General features: G+C 41.2%; 1 protein-coding gene across 1 annotated transcript in view; it reads left to right on the top strand.

Annotated features, from left to right (window-relative positions):
• The first annotated feature begins 9,868 nt into the window (after positions 1-9,868).
• TENM2 (teneurin transmembrane protein 2) overlaps positions 9,869-22,825 on the top strand; it is a 187,608-nt gene continuing 174,651 nt past the window's right edge. Inside the window, exons 1-2 of the mRNA XM_050979861.1 lie at positions 9,869-9,932; positions 21,392-21,626. Of these exons, the coding sequence (XP_050835818.1) occupies positions 9,869-9,932; positions 21,392-21,626 (299 nt within the window). The remainder of the gene's footprint in view (positions 9,933-21,391; positions 21,627-22,825) is intronic.

Raw genomic sequence — 22,825 nt, 5'->3', positions numbered from 1 at the left:
GCACCTCGCAGAAGAGCTTGGTGTGGGAGGAAAAAGCTGTTTGCATTCCTCTGTATCCCAGGATAAATGCCAACTGATTAGAAGGTGACAGTCACCAGCCTGGGAGGAAACAGTACTGATGGATATGTTTAGGAAGGAAGAAATCTGTGTCAAAATTTGAAGGAGTAATTGGAGAAATGTCATAAGGAAGTGCTGTGTGCATTTAAACTGTTTATTGAGTTCCTGATGATGGCAGGATATATATACACATATATATATATATATGTATAAAGACAAACAAAGATAATAATCACCTGCCTTGTTCAGGTCTGCAAGCTCTGCCAGTGTGAAACATCAAAGCCAGTGAACACATTTTGTGTGTTTCTTTCAGCAGTGTGTCTCTGTGGCAGTCTTTCCCACTGCCATCTCCTTCCCTTTTTTTTTTTTTTTTCCCTCTTTCCACATGTAACCATTATTGTTGGTTTTACTTCAAGAAAATAAATACAGTTTTGGGGAGTACATGATGTTTAGAAAGAGTATCAGAAAGGAAATAGATTGTCCTTTTTCAAAGGTGTTCTGCTCTGTGGGGTGGGAGTGAAGGCAGCCCAGCAGTGTGCCTGTGCAGGCCTGACAGCAGACAGATAATTCAGGGACCACAAATAAATGATAAGCTATTTCTAGCTCTTAGGAGTCATGAGATTCTTTTTTCTTCCCCACATCCCCCATAAAACGGAGGCAGGCAGCGTGCCTGTCTCTTCCAGCCTTCTTAGATATGAATAAACAATGCCTGTAACGCTGTAGCTCTTTAATTTTTGATCTTGAGAAGCTTTATTCTGTTTTTATTGTGCTCTCTCCTTGACCAGCAGCTTTGCTTGCAGTGCACTGGGCTTGTAATTGCTTGGAGTTAAAAAAATCAGATGTGTAAACTAATAATACTTGAAGAACAAATGTGTTCTAATTGTTTGTGAACTGGTGAGTAGGAGCCTTGTGAATTACCAAGAAATGAGAACAGAAGAGTATTGTCTCTTTCACTGAAAAGTTATGAAGTGTTAGAAAATTTAAGACAATGTATTATAGTTCATCATTTATGACAGAAATATCAGTACTTGGGCTGTGCCTAAGTGATGCCTTAGTTATTATTTTGCTCTGATGATGCTGCAGTTCTTTTGAGCAATATCCAGCAAAAAACTGCCTTGACTCAGAAGTGAAAAGAATAATTTGTATAATTCACAGTAGCTGGATTGAAGAGGAAGCTGCACCATTTCAGAGCAGTTTATGTCCAAGAATAAACTGTGCTTAGAACATGGACACGGGACCCCTGCACTTGGAGATGGAGGTGCCTCATTCCCTTGGACAGCTCAGGGATCCTTTGGGGTGAAGCAGAAGGAACTGAGCCCCAGGTTCCTGCAGAGCTCAGAGTCCCTGCAGAGCTCAGGGCTGGCCTCTGCCCTCTCCCCTGGCACTGGATCTTCACCAGGCTGCCCACATGGGAATGGCCATGGGAGTGGGAGCTGCTGTCAGACCCAGCTTCCAGGAAATGCTTCTGAGACAGCTGGGGAGCATCCCAGCAGGAATCTGATCCTGCACAGGAGGTGTGCACACAGCCCTTCACTCTTGGGAAATGAAACATTGGGGGTGATCAACAGGTCATTGGAAGGTGGTGTCTGGACTTCCCACACAGCTGTGGGTCTGTGCCAGCAGAGAGGTAGGGGTGTGTGTGTTTGTTTGTGTGCATGTGTATGTTTGTGTGTGTGTGCGTGTCTGTGTTGTCTTAGAAAAGGTTCTGTCATCATCATAGCACAAGGATTTCATATTATCAGAGCTTCATACCTTCTTGATGTTCCTCACAGGCAGCTCCTCTACACACTGACTGTTCCAGGTCCTGGCAGTAATCTGACTCTCCTCACTCCTCTTTCCTTACTCTTATCTAGCACTAGTTCTTATTGATTGCAGGTGTGGCCTGTTAAGATCAGGCCCACCTCCAATCTTCAGCAACTGACCCAGCTGCAACTCACTGGGGGACAAGATAACCTTCTACATCTTTGTGTGTCTTTGTGTGTCTTTGTGTGTCTTTGTGTGTGTTTGTGTGTTTGGCAGCCCAGGTGGTCTCCCAAGGGAAATGCTGGGCTGTGGTTGCTGGAAGAGCACCTGTCCTGAGCAGGAGCAGTGACTGTCAGGTCTGAATCCCCTGGTTGTATTCATGGCTGTGTCTGGGGAGTCAGTCACAAGCCACCTTTTGGCTACCTGACCCTTTGGGCAGGTTTCTTTTCTTCATCAGTCCAAGGCATATTAAAATCTGGCCAAATGCTTGTCATCCAATGCTGGCATTAGAGGAAGTGCCTGCTCCCTGCTGCTTTAGTCAGATATGCCCAGGTGTCCTGCTGAAACACCAGTGAAAGAATGCACTGAAGAGATTATTGACTGATTTTGAAACACTGACTTCACTCAGCTGAGACTTGAGCAACAGCTGTGTGTGTCTGCACACATTGTAGTTTTTTCAACTCTTAGTTTTCTAACAGATAAAGATTTCTTGTCTGAGTCTGTATTGAGACAAAGGGCAAACTTTTCATGGGTATAGTCATCAAAGAAATACTGGGACTGTGCTCTGCAAGGCCCAATTGCCCATGCAGGGCTCTCAGAGTTTTGGGGAATGTTTTTCCCTGTGTCCCTGAATCCCAGCAGGGTGTGTGTTGAGGTCCTTGGAAATTCTGTGTTTTCTCTGCTCCCAGAGAGCCCAGCTCTGCTCTGTGTGCAGGGGGGACACTGCAGGTTCCCAGGATAAGTGCTGATCTAGGTTTGGAGGCAGCACTTGTGTTCAGCAGACACTTTGCTGCTGGTCTCTCAAGGCTGGCCAGGAGGGATGAGGGATAGCACAGATCACCTTCCAGGCAGTGTGAGTGGATAAGGCTGTGTTTCCCAGCTTGGCTCATTTCTGGTGTTTGCACAAGGCATGTTGTAAGTCAGCCCCTGGTTGTCTTTCTCCTCTGTAACAGGATGCAGCACTTGCTGTCCTGGCATAGCACATACACTGCATTTTCATTTTCCTCCATTGTTATGCACTGAGAGTGTTATCCTGGCATATTCACTGCATTATGCTTTTTTTTCCTTGGTCTGCTCACAAAAATTCATCCTTCCACACCTTTTTTTTTTGGTGTTCATTTCAGTAATCAGTATTTAGTAGAAGAATTTTAAATTGCTTTTGCATTTGTCAGCACTGAATTGCATCTTCTGTCCCACCACCTGTTACATAGCTCTGCTTCCCTTTGAAGGACTGCCTTGTGCATTGTATTTTAATTATTTTTAAGAAAATGTGGTTGCTTTTAGGCTTAGCAAGATTTGTTTCCTTTCTATCTTCTCAGTTTTCAAGACCTTTTGTGAAGTATTCTCCTCTAGACTTTTTCCATTCCTCAGACATATTCCGTATAAAAATGTTGAATTCACTGCCTGGTTATTACATTTTTTTTTTAACAGCTATCTATTCCTATTGTAAATTCCTGATCTGCATGTTTGAATCTAATTTTGTTTGGCATTACAACTCATATATCCATACAGAAGAGCTCCTTGATCTCCAAAATACCTACTTTTTCATTTTTTACATGCTAATGCATGTAATATACCTCTGCCCTGTGATACTGTAGTGGTTTTTAATTAAGCAATCCTTAATTCTTATTCTTTGAGCAGCTCAGCTATCTTGTTCTCAAACTTGTTCAATATTCTTGGGTTTTCCATTGTGTAGGCCTTTGACATCCTTCTCAAGCTGGCAGTGCTGTACCTGCTGTGTTCTCTGCTTAGCTTAGTTTTGGGTGTCTCTTGAATTTGTCTTTATTTCTGCTACTATTTAAAAAAAAAGGTGGATTCAATTAATATGATAATACCTAATATTTTCTGAAAGTGTTAGCATCTGGTGGCTTTCCTTTTTCCTTGTCTCTCTGCCCAGGGAGAAGGAACATTTGAACAAGTCATTGAAGTTAGTGATTGCAGTTGTCACATTCCTTGATCACAGTATTGTTTCCTTATGATTAAATTCATTGACTTGCTCATGCCTGTCAAATGTATGAATTTACAAACCCTGTATTTCTTGGCCTTCTGATACAAAACCTAATTTGGAACCTGGAGTCCCTACTGGATGTATTTTCCACAATATTTAACCTGATTTATTTGTGATGTGGAAGAATCTCGTGCTGTTCCTTGCATGTTTGACCTGTCATTTAGAACTGCTGTATCACCAGCACAAACAAAATCTGATATTGACTCTTAGACCATGAAATATTTCTGTTGTTCCAATCTACAATTTCTTCTCCTAATGAAGCAATGGCAGTAACAAACCAGAGAAGAAATTGCATTCTCAGTTTGACACCAGCAGCTGTATCAGACTCTTTGCTTAAGTTTGCATTTTCTTTAACCAGCAAAGCCATACCTTGAAATACAGTTAGGTAAATTTAATTATTTTTGCCTGCTCCCTGTAATATTTCAAGATATGTGAAAATGAATCACAATGGGGGTTATCATCTGCTTTCCTAAAATCCATAAAGTTTATAATGGGTAGATATTGCTTTTTTGCATTACAGAATTTCTTACCCTCTATTCACATCATAAGTCCTTCTATTTCTTTTGTTTTGACTTGAAAAGCTCTGCCCAGCTTGAATTATTTTATTTAAACCTTACATTTTTGCCCTCATCAGAGTTATCATATCATTATTTCTTTGTTCCCATAAAGAAGTCTGGATTGTTAACAGCTTGATTGATACCACCCATTTTGGGTGATAGAGGGCCATGTGCACACACAGTCCCATCCAGGGAATCCTGTCTGGGATTGGATACAGCTGAGAAAGCTGAAAAAGCAGACAAACTGCAGGGCCATGAAGCACTGAGTGCTGCAGGATAGAAGTCTCAACCCCTCTTTACAGCTGCCATGAACTTAATGTGAAATAATGTTCAAATGTCTTAAAGGAAAATAGGAGCTCCATATGTGCAGCCTCTACAGAAAGGTAATTTCTGGAGAGAAGAGGAAATGCATTTTTATCATAGGGAACCTTTTCTGTATCATGCCATACAAAAATAAAACTGCAAGGAATCTTGCAGCCTACGGAGTGGAATTCTCTTTGATGAGAGCACAGGCCCTTGAATGGGGAACACAGATTATTGCACACTGGGAAAGGAGGGGACCAAGCAAATATTGTTAATCCTCATCAGAAACGTGCAGCCATGAGAAAGTAAAACACTGGAGGCATATGTGCTATTCATAGTTTGCCCCATTGATGCATTTTTGCATTCAGTTCTCAAGAAAATTTATTTTACTATCCAATTAGTTTTTATTTTACTTCTAGTGAAGTTTTGTAATATTAATTACCAACATAAAAACAAAGATGCATTGCGCTGAAACAAATGGATGCTTTTTTACACTTAGATTAAAACATTACTTTTAATTGTTTACAGTGAAATCTCCTTGCTGTCACACTGGTCTTAACAGGGTTATAAACTTCCAAGTTCTTAGAAAGAAACACAGAAGTATATTATCTTCTTGCTATGGTGTAATCCACCATTAATTACCCAAATATTGCTGCATTTGTACTGTATCATGTACTTATCAAACATCTACATGACTCCTTAACTATTTCCAAAACAAGAGTCATTATTTACCCACTGTGAAAATAGCCTTGTGTTAGTGGTATGAGGAATCATTAGCTCTATTAAGTCCGTTATCAGCTCTGCTAGCAGCTGGAAATATCCTGCAGCTCAGGAGGGCTCCAAAATGTTCCCCACTCATTATATTCTAGATCACTTTGTTTTCTTGTACACTGGAAACAGATTATAATCACATTCAGCCACGGGCAAAAATAGAGGCTGGCAACAGTGGTAGGAAAAAAAAGATTTATGAAACTTTTCATTGCTTGGGGCAGTGTTTTGAACACGATAGCATTGTCCCTTAGACAGTGAACAGTTCAGCTATGTCTTTCTGTCATCTTGGTGTTCCATGTCTCAAAATGACAATTATCACACCATAAATACAGCCCAAAGCATTACAGATGTCTATAAGCAGAATCTGTATTAATTGTTAATGCATAAAGAAGAGACAGCTCAGTTTGTTAGCTTAGGATATAAGAGTCAGGGTTTTTACAAGTATAGAAGAGCACATAGAAATATTAATTTTGCCTTTTCATTGGTTGCTTTGAATAGGAGTGACTCAAAAAATGGTATATTGAAGTGTTTGAGGTTCAAAAGAATTCCTTTATTAGTCTTTCCTCCTTTGGGTGAGGATGGTCCTCCAAACAGAACGTGTTAAGTAGCAGAATTTAAATAACTTCTTTCACATAGCCATGTTAAAGATGATGGGTTTGGTTTTTTTCCCTTAACAGAAACATTGTTTTCAAAAACTGTTCCTTCTTGAGCAAGAAATAGAATTTACTTTTGCAGAAGCTATAGTGGTGAAAGAATAAGGATGTCTCCATGCAAGTATGTTTTTAATTTGCTGTTTTACAGATGCATAGCTGTGGACCCCCTATTTTCTGAGGCCCCTGAAACAGTACTGGGGTTTAAGAAGGATATGATTTAGGAGCTTGCAGTCATGTCTCTGAACTAGGAAACAAGATGGGCTGAGGGGAAGGTTTATGTAACACAAACTGCTCACATCTAACACCAACCAAAAAGGAATGGATTTGTATCTGTAATTAATTACAGATACAGATAAATCCACAATGTCTGAGCTGGCTCCATGTGATCCAGCTCCCTAGGTGTGCCCAAAGTGGGAAGCAGAGTTTACCCTCCTCAATACTGCATTCCTCCTGCCCATGCACTTCCCTTGTCCTGTCCTCCACAGCTCTCCTGGCTTTTTCCCTCTCTCTTTTTTATTTTTCCTCTGAATCTTGCCTAAAGAAAAATGCAACTCTCATGGAGCTCTGCACCATTTTATTTCCTTCTCTTCCACCTCTCCAGGTCTGCCCTCATGGTTTTGTCCTTTTGTAGCTCTCTCTCAGCTGAGGAAGGTGCAGCCAGTGGATCCTGCACTGCCTTGGCCACCCCACTCCTCTCCCCAGCCACACTCCTGCTGACTCCCCTTCCCTTCCCTGCTGGCTCTGGGCTGAGAGGGCTCCACCTGCCCCAACAGCCCAGGCTGGCCCCACCAAGAGCCCCATGAAGGATCCTTTGCTTCACCTGCTCATCATTTGTTCCTGTTTTTGTGCATCAGAGTGTTGCCTTGTGTGTGGCTGTGTACCCAGCACCTGCGAATGTCCAGATACCTCTGGGTACCTGACACATTTTAATGTGACATGGATCAATCCCATCACTTCAGAAACTCTGTTTTAGCTATGCTCTCCTTTTTGCTGACCACCTGGGGTAAATTAGTGTGGGTCCAAATCAAACTGAAACTGTTGTTCATGAGAGGAGCTGAAATCTGCATCACTGGAGTTTCTGTCTGAGCATCATCTGAAGTATTTATAACCAAGGCTCTAAAAATGTTACAGAGATAGTAGCATGCCATTTCTCTTTATGCAGAACCCACTTTTTTATGACATATCTGGAGCAGAGAAAAGGCTAACATGCTTATTTTGCCAGCTAACCTAAGTGAACAAATAGGTACAGAAAGACTGGAGTGGGAATTGTTATTTTTTATGTGATCAATCAGGTTTTGAAGCAGGCTGAGAGAAATTTGGTGTTGTGCAGGGATGTCAGAATTCTGTCAGTTATACAAGATGTTTGAATCTTTGCAAGAATGGAAGTAACAATTTGAAGCAGAATTATTTGATTAGGAATTACCCTGTTGTGCCTTTCTTCTTTCAGCTGTAAAGATACTTCACACATGGGGAAATACAGGAAAGAGAATGGCATTAAGGGAGGAAAACTCCTACCAATTTTTTATTTAACCAGGAAGTAATTTTGTCCAAAATTAAGATGAAGCATCTGATTTTGTGTTTCTATGCCACCAAAAAATTATAGACCTTGATGTTATTTGAAAAAATTCCTCAAACATCTAGAACAAGGCGTGCCAGTGAGTGGGGATTTCATTTTTCAGCAGATGCTACAGAAATGTTTGGGTGGTTTTTGTTGGTTTTTTTTTTTTTTTGCAGTTGACATATTTTAAGGATACTATATTTGAAAAACACAGATCACTGTGTATTTCAGCAATGGAATCATAAGAGGTGAGCTGGTTTATCAGGGGTTTTTTGTTTGGCTGAGTGTTTAAGGTGGATGATCTTGGAGGATGGATTTTGAGGTGAGGAGCCAAGGGGCAAATCTGAATGATTGATGGCAGGACAGGGAAAGAATTAAAAAAACACAAAAGAAAAGTATGGAGATAAACCACAAACTTAAAAAAACCCACAATCCTAAAAGTAGTAGGTATGGGTAGTAGAGGGGTGAGAAGGAAAGGAGCAATGTCATTTCATGAAGAGTTTTTCAGACCCCCTCAGACCTCTGGCCCTGCTCCAGCCTGTTGGAGCAGGGTCTACTTTCTTTGCATGTGCTGCTTCAACTTTACAGAAAACATTGCACCAAAGTGCTGTCTTCCCTTTCCCATTCCCTTTCCTTCTCCACCTCTAGACTTTGTGTCTCTAACATGATAGAGTTCCTTTTTTAGCACTGCTCCATCACAGCCTCAGAGGTGGAATTTCCCCTCCTGCCCTCGGGGGGTTGTTGCCCACTGAGCAGATGGACAGTGCTCACCTTCAGCCCATCCTGCACATCCCAGTGCCCTTCAGGGTCTGCAGCTTTGCTCTTTGATGGGCAAGGGATGTCAGGCAGGAGCACAGGGTGACTCAGTGGCCCCAACACCATCCTCACCACTGGGCTCTGTGCTCAGCTGTTGGCTGATTTGGTACCAAGCACATCCTTCCTTGAGTTTGAAGTTAATTTCTTTGTAGTCTGGTGCGTGAGCACAAAGTGGCTGAGGCAGCTTCCATATCATGTGGTGGCTCCAAAGGACAATAAAGTCACCTCACCCCTTTGCCAGGAGCAGGGGGAGTGTGGATTGCACCAGCCACATGCTGCTACCCAGAGTGCACCACCTTGCTCTTCACATCAGCCTGTCTTTGTCACTTGCTCCTAAATTTGACTCAGAGGCTGCTTTAGCAGCAGGTTCTCTCTGTTCAGAGGGTATTTTGCTGCCAAAACATACTTTTAATGAGAAGACCAGCTGTTCTCCCTCAGGACCAAGCTTCCACTTGCTCCTTAGTTGGCTTCTTAATTGTCTTATCACTGATGAATAATTTAATAATTTTTCTTCGGTATTTCATAAATTTGGAGGTTTGTGGAGTCTCAGTTAATAAAAATATAATGTACAGCAACAGAGAGTTGGTTCTCTTCCCTTCCATTCATGGCACAGCTTGTCATATTTCCCTGAGCAGTGTCAAACAATATGCAGCTAAATTGAAATAGTGAAACCAGATCAAGATGTCTGTCAGCATCCTACACTGATGTGCAGTTTGGGTTTTATTCCAGACTATTTTATGATGCAGTAAATCTGCATAGATCAGTCTTCAAGCTTTAAGGATGACTGGCTTGCATGCCCTGTAGAGAGTAGTTTTTGCTCTTGCATCTCTCTTAAAATACTTGACGTTAGCTTGAAAATCTAAACCTCCCCCATGGGTGGGACTTGTGTTATGTATCAAATGGAAAAATCTCTAATCAGCTGTGTGACGTTGGTTTGGGGTTTTTTCCTTGTTTTTAACAGGTGTAAGAGGTCTGGCAGAACACTGCATTTGTACATCTTCATCCAGTGTAGATGTTTCCTCATTAATTTCTGCTTACTGAGAGGTGTAATTGAAATATTCCGCTTTTAAAAATCAAACACACCCAAACCAAACCTGTTTGAGATAAGAGTTAAACATGGGACGCACCCACTGGAATTATTTTTCACATGTTTTAGTTGGTTGTGACTGGAGAAACCCGTCAGATGTTGGAAGAAGAGAAAGACCTGGGTGAAACTGGTGAACCAGAGTTTGGGCACACAATTCCCTGTGAGTTCTCCACCCTCTGTTTCAATAAAATTCTGATAACATCCTTTCCTTACTGGGTTTGTTTGTGAAGCCCATGAGAAGAACACAGAGCAGATCCTGTGTAGAACACGAGGTGTTATCACTGTTGTTACATTCTCTTGTTGGTATTGATCATTTCCATGTGTGTGTCGTTGACTGCAGTCACTTTTGAGAGATAAAAACCCCACAGCCAAGGTTGCCACAGTGCAGCATGATTGGGTTTAGGGTCCCTTTCTCTACCATGTTAAACTGTCCAGTTTAAGGTCTCCTCTGCCCTCTCATGTTTGTGAATATTTCTTTCAGGTGCATTCATTTGAAACGAAATCTTTTCTATGTAGGCATCTTATTCCTTTAGTACTGTGTATAAGAAAACCCTGATTTTTAAGAGCTGTGTTAAAAAAATTAAACTTGTTCCTGATCCATGTGACTGTACCCACCTTCTGATAACCTTCTGAAAGTGCAGTTTGGTTTTTTGTTATCAAAATTAATTCCTCCATTAGTGAAATTGTCTGAGTTGATAAATGAGTGTAAATTAAAATCTTTCACACATAACAGACAAAATTACTAAAAATAAATTGATATCTTCAATGTATTTTTTTTTATTTGTAAGGTAACTTTTATTGATATGGAGTCACAGCTACCCAACAGCAATAATTTAATCAGATAACTTTATTTTTTAAAGCAATTTGATTTTCATTCATTCCATGGTAAGTATGGACACCTAGTAAGCATCCCACTACCTAAAACCATAGATATCTGTTATTTTTCTGGTAACAATATAACAAAAACAACTTTCACTTTAAACACTACACATGTTTAGGGGAAAAGAAGTCCTCTTTGCCTTGGAATTTCTTAAGTTTGACAACACATGTGTTCCTAAATGTTCCTCTGACAATGTGGTTCATAGAAGGTCTGTGAAGAAAAGTAAGCATGTCTCTATGGCAGATTTAACACAGAGTTTTCTTGCATAATAATTTAGAAATAGGAGATTGTGTGCTGTCATTCTGTGTCCTAGTTGTGATATCAAATTAAAATAATGTTATTGGATTTTTCAAATATAGAATTGCAATTTAATATCTGCTGTATTAGAAGTGTTGACAAATTAATGCAAATGGGCTCGTTCTTCTAGTGAGCTCATGAGAGGTGGAAACAGCAATGGCTGAGACTGCTTCAAAACGTGTGGAGGAGGAGACTCTTGATCCAGGTCTACCAGACTAAATCTGACCCAGATTTACTGCCCCACCCTGTCCAAACATTGTCTGGTACAGAGCAGGTGTCAGTGAGCTTCTGCTCTCCTCTGCTGCTAGCTCCTTGCTGATCTGCCTGTGGCCTATAATGTATCACACATAATTGCCAAAAGCTTCATTTCTCTGTGGGAGAAGCTTCTGTAAGAGCTCTTAGGACACATTTGTGTCTTTGTCCTATCTCTTCTTCTGACTTTGCTTGCCCCATATCTCAAAGAAGTCGAATTGTCTGACTGGTTGCAGAATGTTCGTCTTTCCTCCTCTGCCATGATTTCACAAGCCAACTTCAGTATCAAAAACTTTTCTTCCTTGGTCTCTGGGTTTGCTGAAATTCATATATCATATTATGGCCATACCTGCCATGAACCTTTTCTGTCCAAGGGATTCCTGCAATCCACACTTCAGGGTAAAGAAGAGATTTCAGGAACAGGTTTTGATTGTTTCACATCATTAGAAAAAGCTGCTAGCAATTTCTGCAGAGTCACAGAGGTTTTACCCAAATTGATATCTTGATTTTTAACTGCTCTCTAGTCTCCTATGTCTTTAGTTGGATAAAATATTGTGGTCATCCTCTTTTCCCAATTTTAAAATCTTCTTTAGTGTTGTCACTGTCATGATTATCAACACAGCATGGCACCTCAGAGCTGTATGGCACTTGTGGGCTGTTTCCTTTCTGCTGTGCTACAGAGTGAGGGTTTTTTTCACTCTTTTCACAGTATCAAACACCACTTAATTCTGTGGCAGCCTCAGACATTCTGAAGGAAAAAACAGTATATAATGCAATTATGATAGATGCTTTTTACACCTCAAGTAGGAAGTGAAATCTGTTTCCTCCTTTCTCCAATAATACCATATTTCTGTGGCTTTTCACTTGGGTGGCTTTTACTTTGCAATGCTGGTCTCAGACAGATAAAACCATGTCCTTGATCAGGCCTGCAGAGCTGGTGCTGGTGTGAGAAGCTGGGGTGAGGCTGTGCTCCCAGCCCTGTGTCAGGGCAGGGGACGGCTGGGGCTGGGCTGGTCCCACTCCCCTTGACCCTGGGAACAAGCAGCATTGCTGGAAGGCATTTCAGTTCCCTGCTTCCTGTTTGTTCTGGTAATGTGGGACCACTCCAGTGTTTGGTATCTGCCAGGATGATTTCACAGCCTCTTCAGGCTGGGGATTGGATTGCCTTCCCCGTGGTGGCCAGGGAAGAGCAGGGCATATCTGAAGTGGCAGCCCAGAGCACAGCTGCACTGTGGGGCTGCTGTGGGAGCTGGGCAGGGGGGCAGCAGCAGCACAGCCCCAGGAGGTGGGAAGTGATGGTGTTTCCTGTTTCACAAATTGTAAGCAATTAGATGGGTCTATTTAATTAAAAAAAAAAAAAATGGAAAAACCCATAGCCTATCAATGCAGGACAGCCCTCAGCCAGGGGGCTGACTCCATGGTGACTCCACTCCAATGTGCTCTGACTCCATGATTCAGAAGGCTGAACAATTGCTTTATGAAGCTATACTGTATTACATTAAGTTATATTACATATTAATACTATACTATACTACTAAAGAAAAACCTGGGACCCCTTACCAGGCAGTCACAACACAGCTTTGACCTAACGGGTCAGTCAGTCCAAACAACCATCAGCAGAGTCCAGTTAACAAATCACTCTTCATTAAACAATCTCCATAACACATTCCACATGTGCCAAGCAACAAGAGCAGCAAGTAGAGATAAGAATTGTTTTCTCTTCTCTCTCTGAGCTTTCTTACTGCCTTCCCCAGGAAAAATCCTGGGAGAGAGAATTGTGTCTCCCTCTGTTCAGAGAGTATGTGAATACCACAACAGCTTTGTTCTGAGAGTCTCTTCAGGCTCCCTTAATAGAGAATTGCAGGGAGGTTTAATGTCTTGGTAAGGATTGACTCTTTGCAAGATGTTAGTGATGCTATTTAGAGAAAACAACACTTGATCTTTTCTACCTAGACAGTTCTCAGTGGGCTGTTTGCTTTCTGCTCTGCTACAGAGTGAGTTTCTAGCTTGCAGGAGATTTTTCCATGGTAAATGCAGTGGTAGGGAAGTATTTGCTGCAGTGCTCCTGAGAGAATTGCTGGCCAGCACAAGCTCCATGGGTGCCTCATCACGCTGGTGCTGCTCAGTAAATGTTCTGGTTTGCAGGTCTGTTCTGGTTCTGTTCAGGCTGAGAGGCAGCTGCAGGCAGGGCTGTTTGGGATGGAGCTGCTCTGAGGCAGCACTGCAGCAGCTCCCAAAGCAGCACTGGCCTTCCCCAGGCTGGGCTGCAGCTCCTCTGCCCTGCTCTGAGCCCTGCATCCCTGAGAGCATCCCCTGGGGCTTGGCTTTGCTGCCAGGCTCTGCCACACCGGGGTGAGGAGGGCTGGCACTGAGGCTGAGGGTGGTGGGACCTGGGATCAGCCCCTGCAGAAGGGCACATCAGGCACTGGACTTTGAGAAGCTCCCAGTGAGAGAGCCCCATCATTCTCACAGCTGAAATCATCTTGTATTCATTTCTTTGTTTTACCTTGTAAAACAGACTGGGGGGTTGCAGTTGCTTTGTAGTTGTTTGGTTTTTTGTTTTTTTTTTTTTCCTTCACACACAAAACCTTTATTTAAAGAATTGTTTAAGATTTGCTGGGTTAATGTTGGCTCATGTGCTGAGTGATAAACTGTGTGAGGCCTTTCATTCAGCTTTTTACAGTTAATTAATTAATTTAATTTACAATAAAATAATTTTCTGTATTTTATTCATTAAGCCACGGTTTCACCTGAGTAACAGAATATTTTACTTGTAGTAGCTGAAGATAACATCTCTGGTACCTTGAAAAGTCAGGAAACTTAAACAGGACTTCTTATCTGAATGGTTTGTGACTTTCCTTTTTAGTCCAATAACAACCAATAAAGAATTCAAATGAAATCTCACTGCCTGTGAAAGAAATGCCAGTCATGTAGTATTGCAGCTTGCAGTACCCTGGAGGCAGACAAATCCTTGTTTCTGTCTTGTACCTCCTTGTATCTTGCCTGCATTTAAAAAGAGAAATAACCCATTGAAAAGCCTGATCCAGTGCAACATGTACATTGCATTATATTTGCTTTTCTTTACTCTAGAATTATGCAACATTCCTCTTACTTTTTCCATATATTCCACACAAATTATTTTTACCTGTTGTACATGTTGAGAAGCAGATGGTCCAGGTAGTAAATAACTGGCTTCCCAGGAGCTGTGAAATTGAATTCTCCCAGGTAGCTCCTCCAGGAACCCTCTGTTTGCTGGTATATGTCAGTGAGCCTTCATGTTAATGATGCTTATATATCACTGTTTGTTTCCATCAGTTGATTATCAGGCCTAAAAGTAAAACTGTTTTTAATTATTATTTTCAGGCTTTTTGAGGGACAAAGGAGTTATATTGTAAGTACTTTTGGAAAAAAAATGGTCAAACTCTGAAAACCCATTGAAGAACCTTGTTGCAAGATAGAACTTTTTGGGTTTTTTTTCCTTTTAGACAAGAAAAATATTGTGGTTTTGTTGATCCTGCTGTTGAACTGAAAAAAAAAATCCAGATTGGTGTGCACTGTGCATTATGGTGAGTTGTCCTAAGGCAGTAGTATAAGATGAATAAGAGAAAAAAAATAAGAAATTGAAAAATTTAGTGCTGCTGGGAAGAGATAATACTGCCTCAGAAACAGAGAAATTACGTGATGCTGAAAGCCTGGTTCAATATATTTCATTTCATTTGTAGTTCAGCTGCCAAACTTCTCAGTGGTGCAACTTGACCTTACAGATTCTTCAAAGAGCAGAAAGATTCCAAATCCTTACTCTGCTGATAGACCATTCCTTCTCTTCAAGAGCTGCAGCACCTCGAAGGCTGATTTATTAAAAAGCTCAGTTTCTTAGTAGATCTTCTTTCTGACATAATTACTTTAGAAATTTGTTTTGAGAGACTCTTTCTGGTATGAAATTTTTAGGAGGTTGGGTTTAACAAAAAAAGAGTGTTTTGGACACTGTGTGATGCCTTCTGTGACACTTCTGAAATAACCAAGGTTATTTCATTAAACCATTGCATTAAACCACCTGTGACTGGCATTTCTTTGCCCCTTGGAAACCAAGAGTTCCAGCTGACTGGGTGATGCAAGATCCTAAGTGCTGCTGTAACAGCCTCAGGGATGACTTTCTATTGCACCTGACTCAGGGCTCACAAGGAATTGGAAATGATGGCACAGTTATTCTTATGTCACCACGACAATTTTCAGGGTACCCCACAGACCAGTCAGAGAAGCAGCAGCTTTCAGGCCATAATCCTGTCAGGAAAATGTCACCAGGTTCCACTGCTGGCCTAAATATTTCTGTTCAGAAATTTCTGTGTGTTCTTCAGAAAAATCTGTGTCTTCATTTTCACTTTGTGTGATTCCCAGTGCTTCAAATTGTTTGAGCTCAGGCAAGAATTTGAGTCTTTAGACAGGGTCCAGCTCTTTCCCATTCTGCAGAGCCAAGCCTAGAGAACAGCATTTACCTTTCTGCTCTAGAATGTTCCATGGTAATGATGACAGCAAATGTCATCATTATAACGAGCTTCATTGCTTAGAAATAGAACTGCCTGCTTTTCTTTTTAGTCCTTCTTACATCAGTGCCTTCTTCAAACAATAGTGTGAATAGTGCTCATGTACCTGAGCTGAAGGTAAATACATCCTTAAACTCTCTGAAATATGTTCCATACTTATGTCAGTATTGGGAAACTAAATTAAAAGATAGATTGAAGAATATGTGGGCTGATTCTTTTTCAGTCAGAAAGAAGAGAACTCCAACTTCTCTTTCAATATTTAAAATAGAGTGCCTGCCTTTTCATATATGTGTTACATGCTCATATATACAAATGTGAAGTGCCCCAGGACACTGAGTCTGCATAAACATTATTATTGAAGGGATGTGATTTGCCACTGACCAGACATTATTTCATGCAGCCCATGCACCTCATGCAGTGTGATAATGAATATTTAAGTGATGTATTTCAACAAATATAATTAGTACATGGTGTCTCAGGGAATACTGTCTTGTAGAGCAGTGAGTTTGAACCTTTTTGCAGGTGACCCTCATTTGAGAGAGGTGGTTATGGGATTGTAATCCCTTAGGTTTGACTCCTGCTGAAGGATCCAGTTTTGCTTTTGCTTGTATGACTGTGCACACTGGATATTGTGGGCAAGCAGTGGGGTATTTCTACTATTTTTTTTTGGTTGGTTTGGGGTTTTTGTGTTTGTTTTTGTTTTTTTTTTTTTTTTTTTGTCAGAGCAGCATTTAATTTTGTACTGTAATATTGTGCTGGGCCCATGGCTGCAATGCACTGGCAGACACTGATAAGTGACTTACTGTTTCATATCACACATTTACTGAATTTTCAGTTTGAAATGTACAGTCTGGGATGACAGCCAGTCATTCAACCTATTCTTGCCTCAAGGAGTGTAGAAAACCAGGCAGACAAAAGAAGGAACACCTGGCAAATGTCTTGGGTTTCAGACAACAGGAGAGAGGGGTAATGGTATCCATGGTTAGCAGTGAGATAACTTTCTTCTGTGCAGCATGTGTTGAAAACATTTTCAAAACATTGAGATGCCATTGAGTGAGGGCCTAGCACAAAGCAATGTAGAGAATGAAGCAAACAAACAGGAGAACTGGAGCAGAGACAGCACAAAGCCTGGCCTGTGATGCTGGGCAGGAGCCCTGGTGCCACCCTGCCAAGCTCCCTGGAGGCTGGGGCTGGGCACAGCAGCTCCTGTGCCACTGTCACACTCCTGCTGTCCCTGACTCAGAGTGATGTGAGCTTCCTTGGAAGATGGATTTAGCTTGGAGGGTGGCCCTGTGGTTCTGTGAAACACCCCTTACTCATGGGATGGGATGATATGTTGGGAAAACAGAGTGGCAGAGGGATTATAGAATAAAGAAGCAGCAGTGCTGCAGACGAGGTTTCTAATGCTGGCTGACAAGGGTTGTCTGTGGGCTTTTTAATGATTTTCTTTCAGCTCATCAGCTTCAGTTTTGGGGTTTTTTTGTTCAGTGTTTGCATTGTTTAAAGCATAAGGAAATAGTTGTGTCATTGTTCATTTCAGAAAAATAATACATGTTTGGGTTTTCCCTTTTAGTTCTTTGTGAAAAGGAGTGATGAGGAGGTGTAATGTCTCTTTAGCATTTAATAATGTCACAGAGGATAATTCAGCACAACTAAGATACAATCTCCATTACTTTTTGAGGTAGTATTGACAAAGAACTGGGATGCAGGGAAGCAATTGCTTTGCTTAGATTAGGGATGCTGCCTGTTCTGCTTTGTATTTCACCTGTGAGGGGGGAGATCAGCTTGCTCTCCTCATTGTGTTGCTTGGATTTGGTGCATGAGTTAGGTGAGTGTACCAAAGAAAAAACTATTTGACCATGTTAAAGCAGATCTGAATTTTCTTTTGTGTTTTAGTCAGCGTTTGGATTGTAAAAAAGCCAAGCAGTGATGTTTGGGAGGGTGTGCTCAGGAGCTCTCAGCCATCACTGATGGACCTGTAACTCTGTGACCCCTGGGGCTGCCAGGCTGTGCCACAGCAGCACTGCTATGCTGCACAGGCTCCTGAAGGATGTGCTCTGTGCCAGCCTGCTTTGTTTAAATGTTTCATCAGGTAAAAGAACAAACTGAGAAACATTTTGATTTTTTAGTATTTTTGTTCTGATTAAACCCAACTAAGTCAATTGGGTAGCTTATGATTGCTTCAAAGCTGCACAGATCAGACTTTGTATTCTCAGATTACTTAATTGCAACACAATTTACCCTCACTCAACTTCTAATTTGCAACGAGTGCTGCTGATATTCTTGACTGCAGTAAGATCTCTTGAAGAATGACATGTTGATTATGTGGACACCAGGCCATGATTTTTTGAAAATGCTCAGCACAATCAATGTGTACTAAAATTGATTGGAATTATATATGTTGACTGTTTGTGAATCTAAATGAGAAATTTAAAAATATTTAAAAGCCTAAGTGTGAAGAGTACCAGTATTTCACATTTCCAGGTCTTTGATTTTCACTATGGTTTTAAAAGACTTTTCCTTAAATTCTAAATGTTTGAGCTTGTAGAGTGTATCCTGGTGAAATGACTAATTCAGCTAATAATTGAGAAAGGGCATCATTTCCTCAGTGTTGTCCCCCAGACCAATACTGGCTGCTGCTGTACCAAAAATAAAATCTATTTGCTGATGTAAAAAGCCAGATGTACTCCATCAAGACACTCATTGTGCTTAGGCCTCCAAATCAAAGGCAATTTCCAGGGGCCAGAGTGGGTCATGCCATGGGATCCATGGGGCCAAGTCCTTTGGATCCTTTATTTGTGGGACAAGTGATTTCCTCCTCTGAGCTTCAGAGCCCAGCAGATTTGCAGGTACTGCTGGTGAAGTTTTAATTTAGGCAAAGATGCTCCTGGAGAAGTGCTCAATATTCAGATGTGAATCCAGTTTTATATCCCTGGCAAGCTGAACAGTGTTGGGCTCCTGCTTTTGATTCATTTGAACAGGTTTATGAAGAGGAGCACATTAAGCTTTTATCTCTCTCATATATACACAAGTGTGTGCATGTCCCTACTTAGTACTTTTTATATATATAAGCTTTTATACATTTTAATAGAAGCCATATAATATTTATATGATGTTAATATTGGTATTTGTTTATTTTTCTATATTAAATGCTACATTTGTCTTGCACCAGATTTCAGAGTTTTTGCAGCTGCAGTGTGAGTTCAGTTGCCTCTGCACAGCCCATTTTGCAAAGGATCTTACATTTACTGTGTGGGAGCTGAATCTTGAGGCAGATTAAATAATCTGTGGTAATTTGATTTCAGCTCTTTTTTAGTCTCACAGAAATGCTGTTCATTGTCACTGATGTGCACTTGGCTCACTTTTAAGAACAGCCTCCCTGATACTGTGGTGACAAGATTCAGAGTCTTTATTTAACTGGTGCTTTTGTGGCTCTCAGTGCAAAACTCTTTTGTTTATGTGGGTATGACTTTTTTTGTACTTATCCTTGGGAAGGAAAAGCTGCATCTAAAGTAAATTGAGAAAACATGATGCACATGAATCTTTTGAAGTAACTATTAACACAAGGGCATATATTTGTATTTTATCACTCATAAATATTCACTTATTGAAATCCAAGCATGCTTTGTTTAAAGTCAGAGCACAGAGTAGGAGAGTAATTCCACTTAAGCTTCTGTGCATGTGGATATTGTCCAAACACATTTTCTTCCTGCTGTGTCTTGCTCTGCATGCTGCTGTGGAATGGCACAGGACCTGGTACAGATTAGAGATTTGATGTTCTTGGAGGTCCAAATGGGGGTTTTAAACATCAAACTTTATTGGCTAAACAGTCTCTTTTATGCTTAGATAAGACAGAGCCAAGGATAGTGAGGAGAGCTGCACATATGATGGCCTTAAAATTTAGGATGTGTTCATAAAAGGTGACTTTGTATTTAAAGCAGCTGACATTCCCACAGGGTGTACCTTCTGGCAACAGGCATTCAAAAAAGATAAAGAAACTGCTGGGTAGATTTAAGGCAACATGTGGAGGATGCACAATTTATTATTATTCATTAAAGTTCCTTGTCAGAGGACGAGTTATACTTGTGTAAGTCCCAGTAAAGCTGGCTCTGTCCCTGAGAAATGCTGAACATGAACAGCCTCTCCAAAGCTGCTGGTGTCTCTGCTGCCTGGTGTGCTGCTGTTAGGAGGAGGCTCTTTCCCTGCCAGTCTGCAGAGCAGTGCCAGCACAGAGCTGCCCTGGGCTACAGCCCTGGGGTCAGGTGCAAAACCCTGTGAGATGCTCGAGTGTGACCCTCAGCCCAGCCCTGGCAGGTCACCCCTGCCTTGTCCCCAAGTGCTGCTGCAGCTCAGGGCTCCGTGCTGGGGAAATCTCCTGCTGCTCTGGGGGTTGGGTTTCGGGTGTCATTTTGTGTCTATTTTTTTTTTTTTTTTTTTTTTTAAATAAATATTGGCCTTCATTAACTTTCAGTAATTACTCAGTTCAGCAGCTTTTCTAGACTTCTTTGTTTCATGTGACAAAGATCAGTCTTGCTGCAAATGATGTTTTGTGATGCTTTCTTTTTATTATTTGATTCATTAAGTACAATGAAGTACTTTGCTTCAGTTTCTAAAAACAAACATGCATCATTAAAATTATCATTTCTCTAGTATTACTGATTAATGTTCACTAGAAAACAACTTGATACAATGTCTAAAGCATACAGTTCATAATAGTGTTTGTTTTTTTTATTCTCTTTTGCTGTTTTTATTAGACATAATTTATTGTAATGTGTGGAATTGCATATGAATTTATTTACCAGTCTACATTTATGTTTAGAAGAGTGAAAATTTTCGAATGACACCTGCTTTTCAGATTTTCTTTTCATGTGCTGATGTGATTTTAATCCATTTGCCTTAATGATTAGAAAAAATATTTTTTATTATCAACTCAAACATGTCAGTACTCAAAGAATGAGAAAAGTTTATATCTTTCCTTATCACTAAAAAATATCATCTGTCATTTTTCAGCGAAAGAATCTGAAAGAGTTGCATAATTTCCAGATCTTGCTGTATGTTTGTGGCATTACTCAATAGAAAAATAAAGGCCAAATCCTGATCAAATGGAATAACATGAAAGATACCATCACTGCCTTGCTGCTCTCTTTTCATATTTGGAGTTTAATCTTCTTGTGCTGGCACAAACCCTGTTCATTTGAAGCTGATTGGTAAAATACAGTGAATGAAAGAAGATTGATTTCTCTGATTAAGTTTTATAGGGGCCTAAAGACCATATTCTCAAAGGTTATTTTTAATCCATTAAAGCTCATCTGCTCCAAGTCCCTGATAGAAGCAGAGAGTGTAAATTTCCTCCTGGTAGATGGAGGGAATGGTCCAGCTAGGCTGCTATCCTGGCTGCTCCACTGAGGAGACTTTCTCCAGGGAGAATCCATGAAGTATTTTAAAATTTAAATAGAGTCTTTGTCAGCATGCCAGCTGGGCAGGCTGGAAACCCTGTTTTGTGTTGCTGATCTCCAGTAACCACTGATCTGATTTGCCCAGGCTTTGATGCCCACAGGTCCAAGAGGCACAATCTCTTTTCCCTTGCAAACACCGAGGAGAGCAGTGCCACCGCACACATTTGTGATTTGTTTTTCTTTTCTTTTTTAGGCCCTTCAAATCATCACAGCCAATCAACGCTGAGGCCGCCTCTCCCTCCTCCTCACAACCATTCCCTGTCCCATCACCATTCCTCTGCCAACTCCCTCAACAGGAACTCTCTCACCAACCGCCGCAACCAGATCCACGCGCCCGCGCCGGCGCCCAACGACCTGGCCACCACCCCCGAGTCCGTGCAGCTCCAGGACAGCTGGGTGCTCAACAGCAACGTGCCCCTCGAGACCAGGTGGGTGCTTCTGGCATTCACATTCCCTAAATGGGATCCTTTCATCCAGGGCTTTTCTCCTGGGAAGATGAAAGGCGGCGAGAGAGGCCTCAGAGAAGAGGGAAACAATTCTTATCTCATTTGCTTCTCCTGTGTTGTGCTCCTTTGGAATGTGCTTGGGGATTGTTCACCCACAGGTGATTGTTCCGTTGGATTCTGGTGTGAGTTGTTTTGACTCATTGGCCAACTGGGGCTAAGCTGTGTCAGGAAAGAGTCAGGAGTTTTCATTATTATCTTTTTAGCATTTAGTATCTTTTCTGTATTCTTTAGTATTCTTTAATATAATATAGTATCATAAAGTAATAAATTAGCCTTCTGAGAACCTAGAGTCAGATTTGTGGCTCTTACCTGCCACGGAGCTCGCTGTGCATTGACAGTAGGTGGTGGGGATGGACACCCTGGGGGATGCCACTGGTCCTCCAAAGCACACAGAGAACACTCTTGCATTGCTGGGAGTTGTTTTTGGTGTCCTCTGTGTCAGGAGTGGTTTTTCTGACACAGCATGGGGAGTGAGTGGCGTGAGAATAGCCAGCAGCCCCACTCTGCTTTGCACTGGAAGGTGCACAGTGAATAAAGCTGCTCACATCCCATTTTAAAGCCTTTTGTTGACTTGGACCTTCCTTGCATACACAACTCATGCCATTAATACAGCATATTTATATCACAGGCTCAGGGACAACTTAGAATTCATATTGGCTGTGCTGCTGAAAAATTATACATTTTGCCTTTCCTGAAGCAACAAACAGAGGCTCACTTGACATTATGCATTTTGGGAGACTTGGAGAAACAATCCGAGATTCATGACTGACAGTACTATAATTGTAATTTATACCTCATCCAGCATGCAAGTTCATTTTAATCTCTTTTGTACATGTTAACAGCTTGATGCCTGTGGGGCAAACAGCAGCATATAAATGAAAAGGTGCAGCACTTAGGCCTGACAGAGAAATAAATAAATAAATAAATGCCTGACTTGCTGCTGGTCTAAATATTCTGGTTTGTTGTCATTTGGGGTATGGAATGTCAGACATATTTAACTTGCACTTTAAATAGCAGAGTTGGCAGAGCTGATCTCTTAGAATTTAAAATCAGCCACTGTGGTGCTGAATCGAGTGCTTGGAGGAGCAGGGTGGTGTTGCTTGCCCAGAGAGTGACAAACA

Source organism: Serinus canaria, chromosome 13 (genome assembly GCF_022539315.1).
Source record: "Serinus canaria isolate serCan28SL12 chromosome 13, serCan2020, whole genome shotgun sequence".
In the NCBI taxonomy this organism is placed as follows: domain Eukaryota; kingdom Metazoa; phylum Chordata; class Aves; order Passeriformes; family Fringillidae; genus Serinus; species Serinus canaria.
The sequence above is the reverse complement of the archived record's forward strand: the minus strand, read 5'-3'. Positions and strand labels throughout refer to the sequence as shown.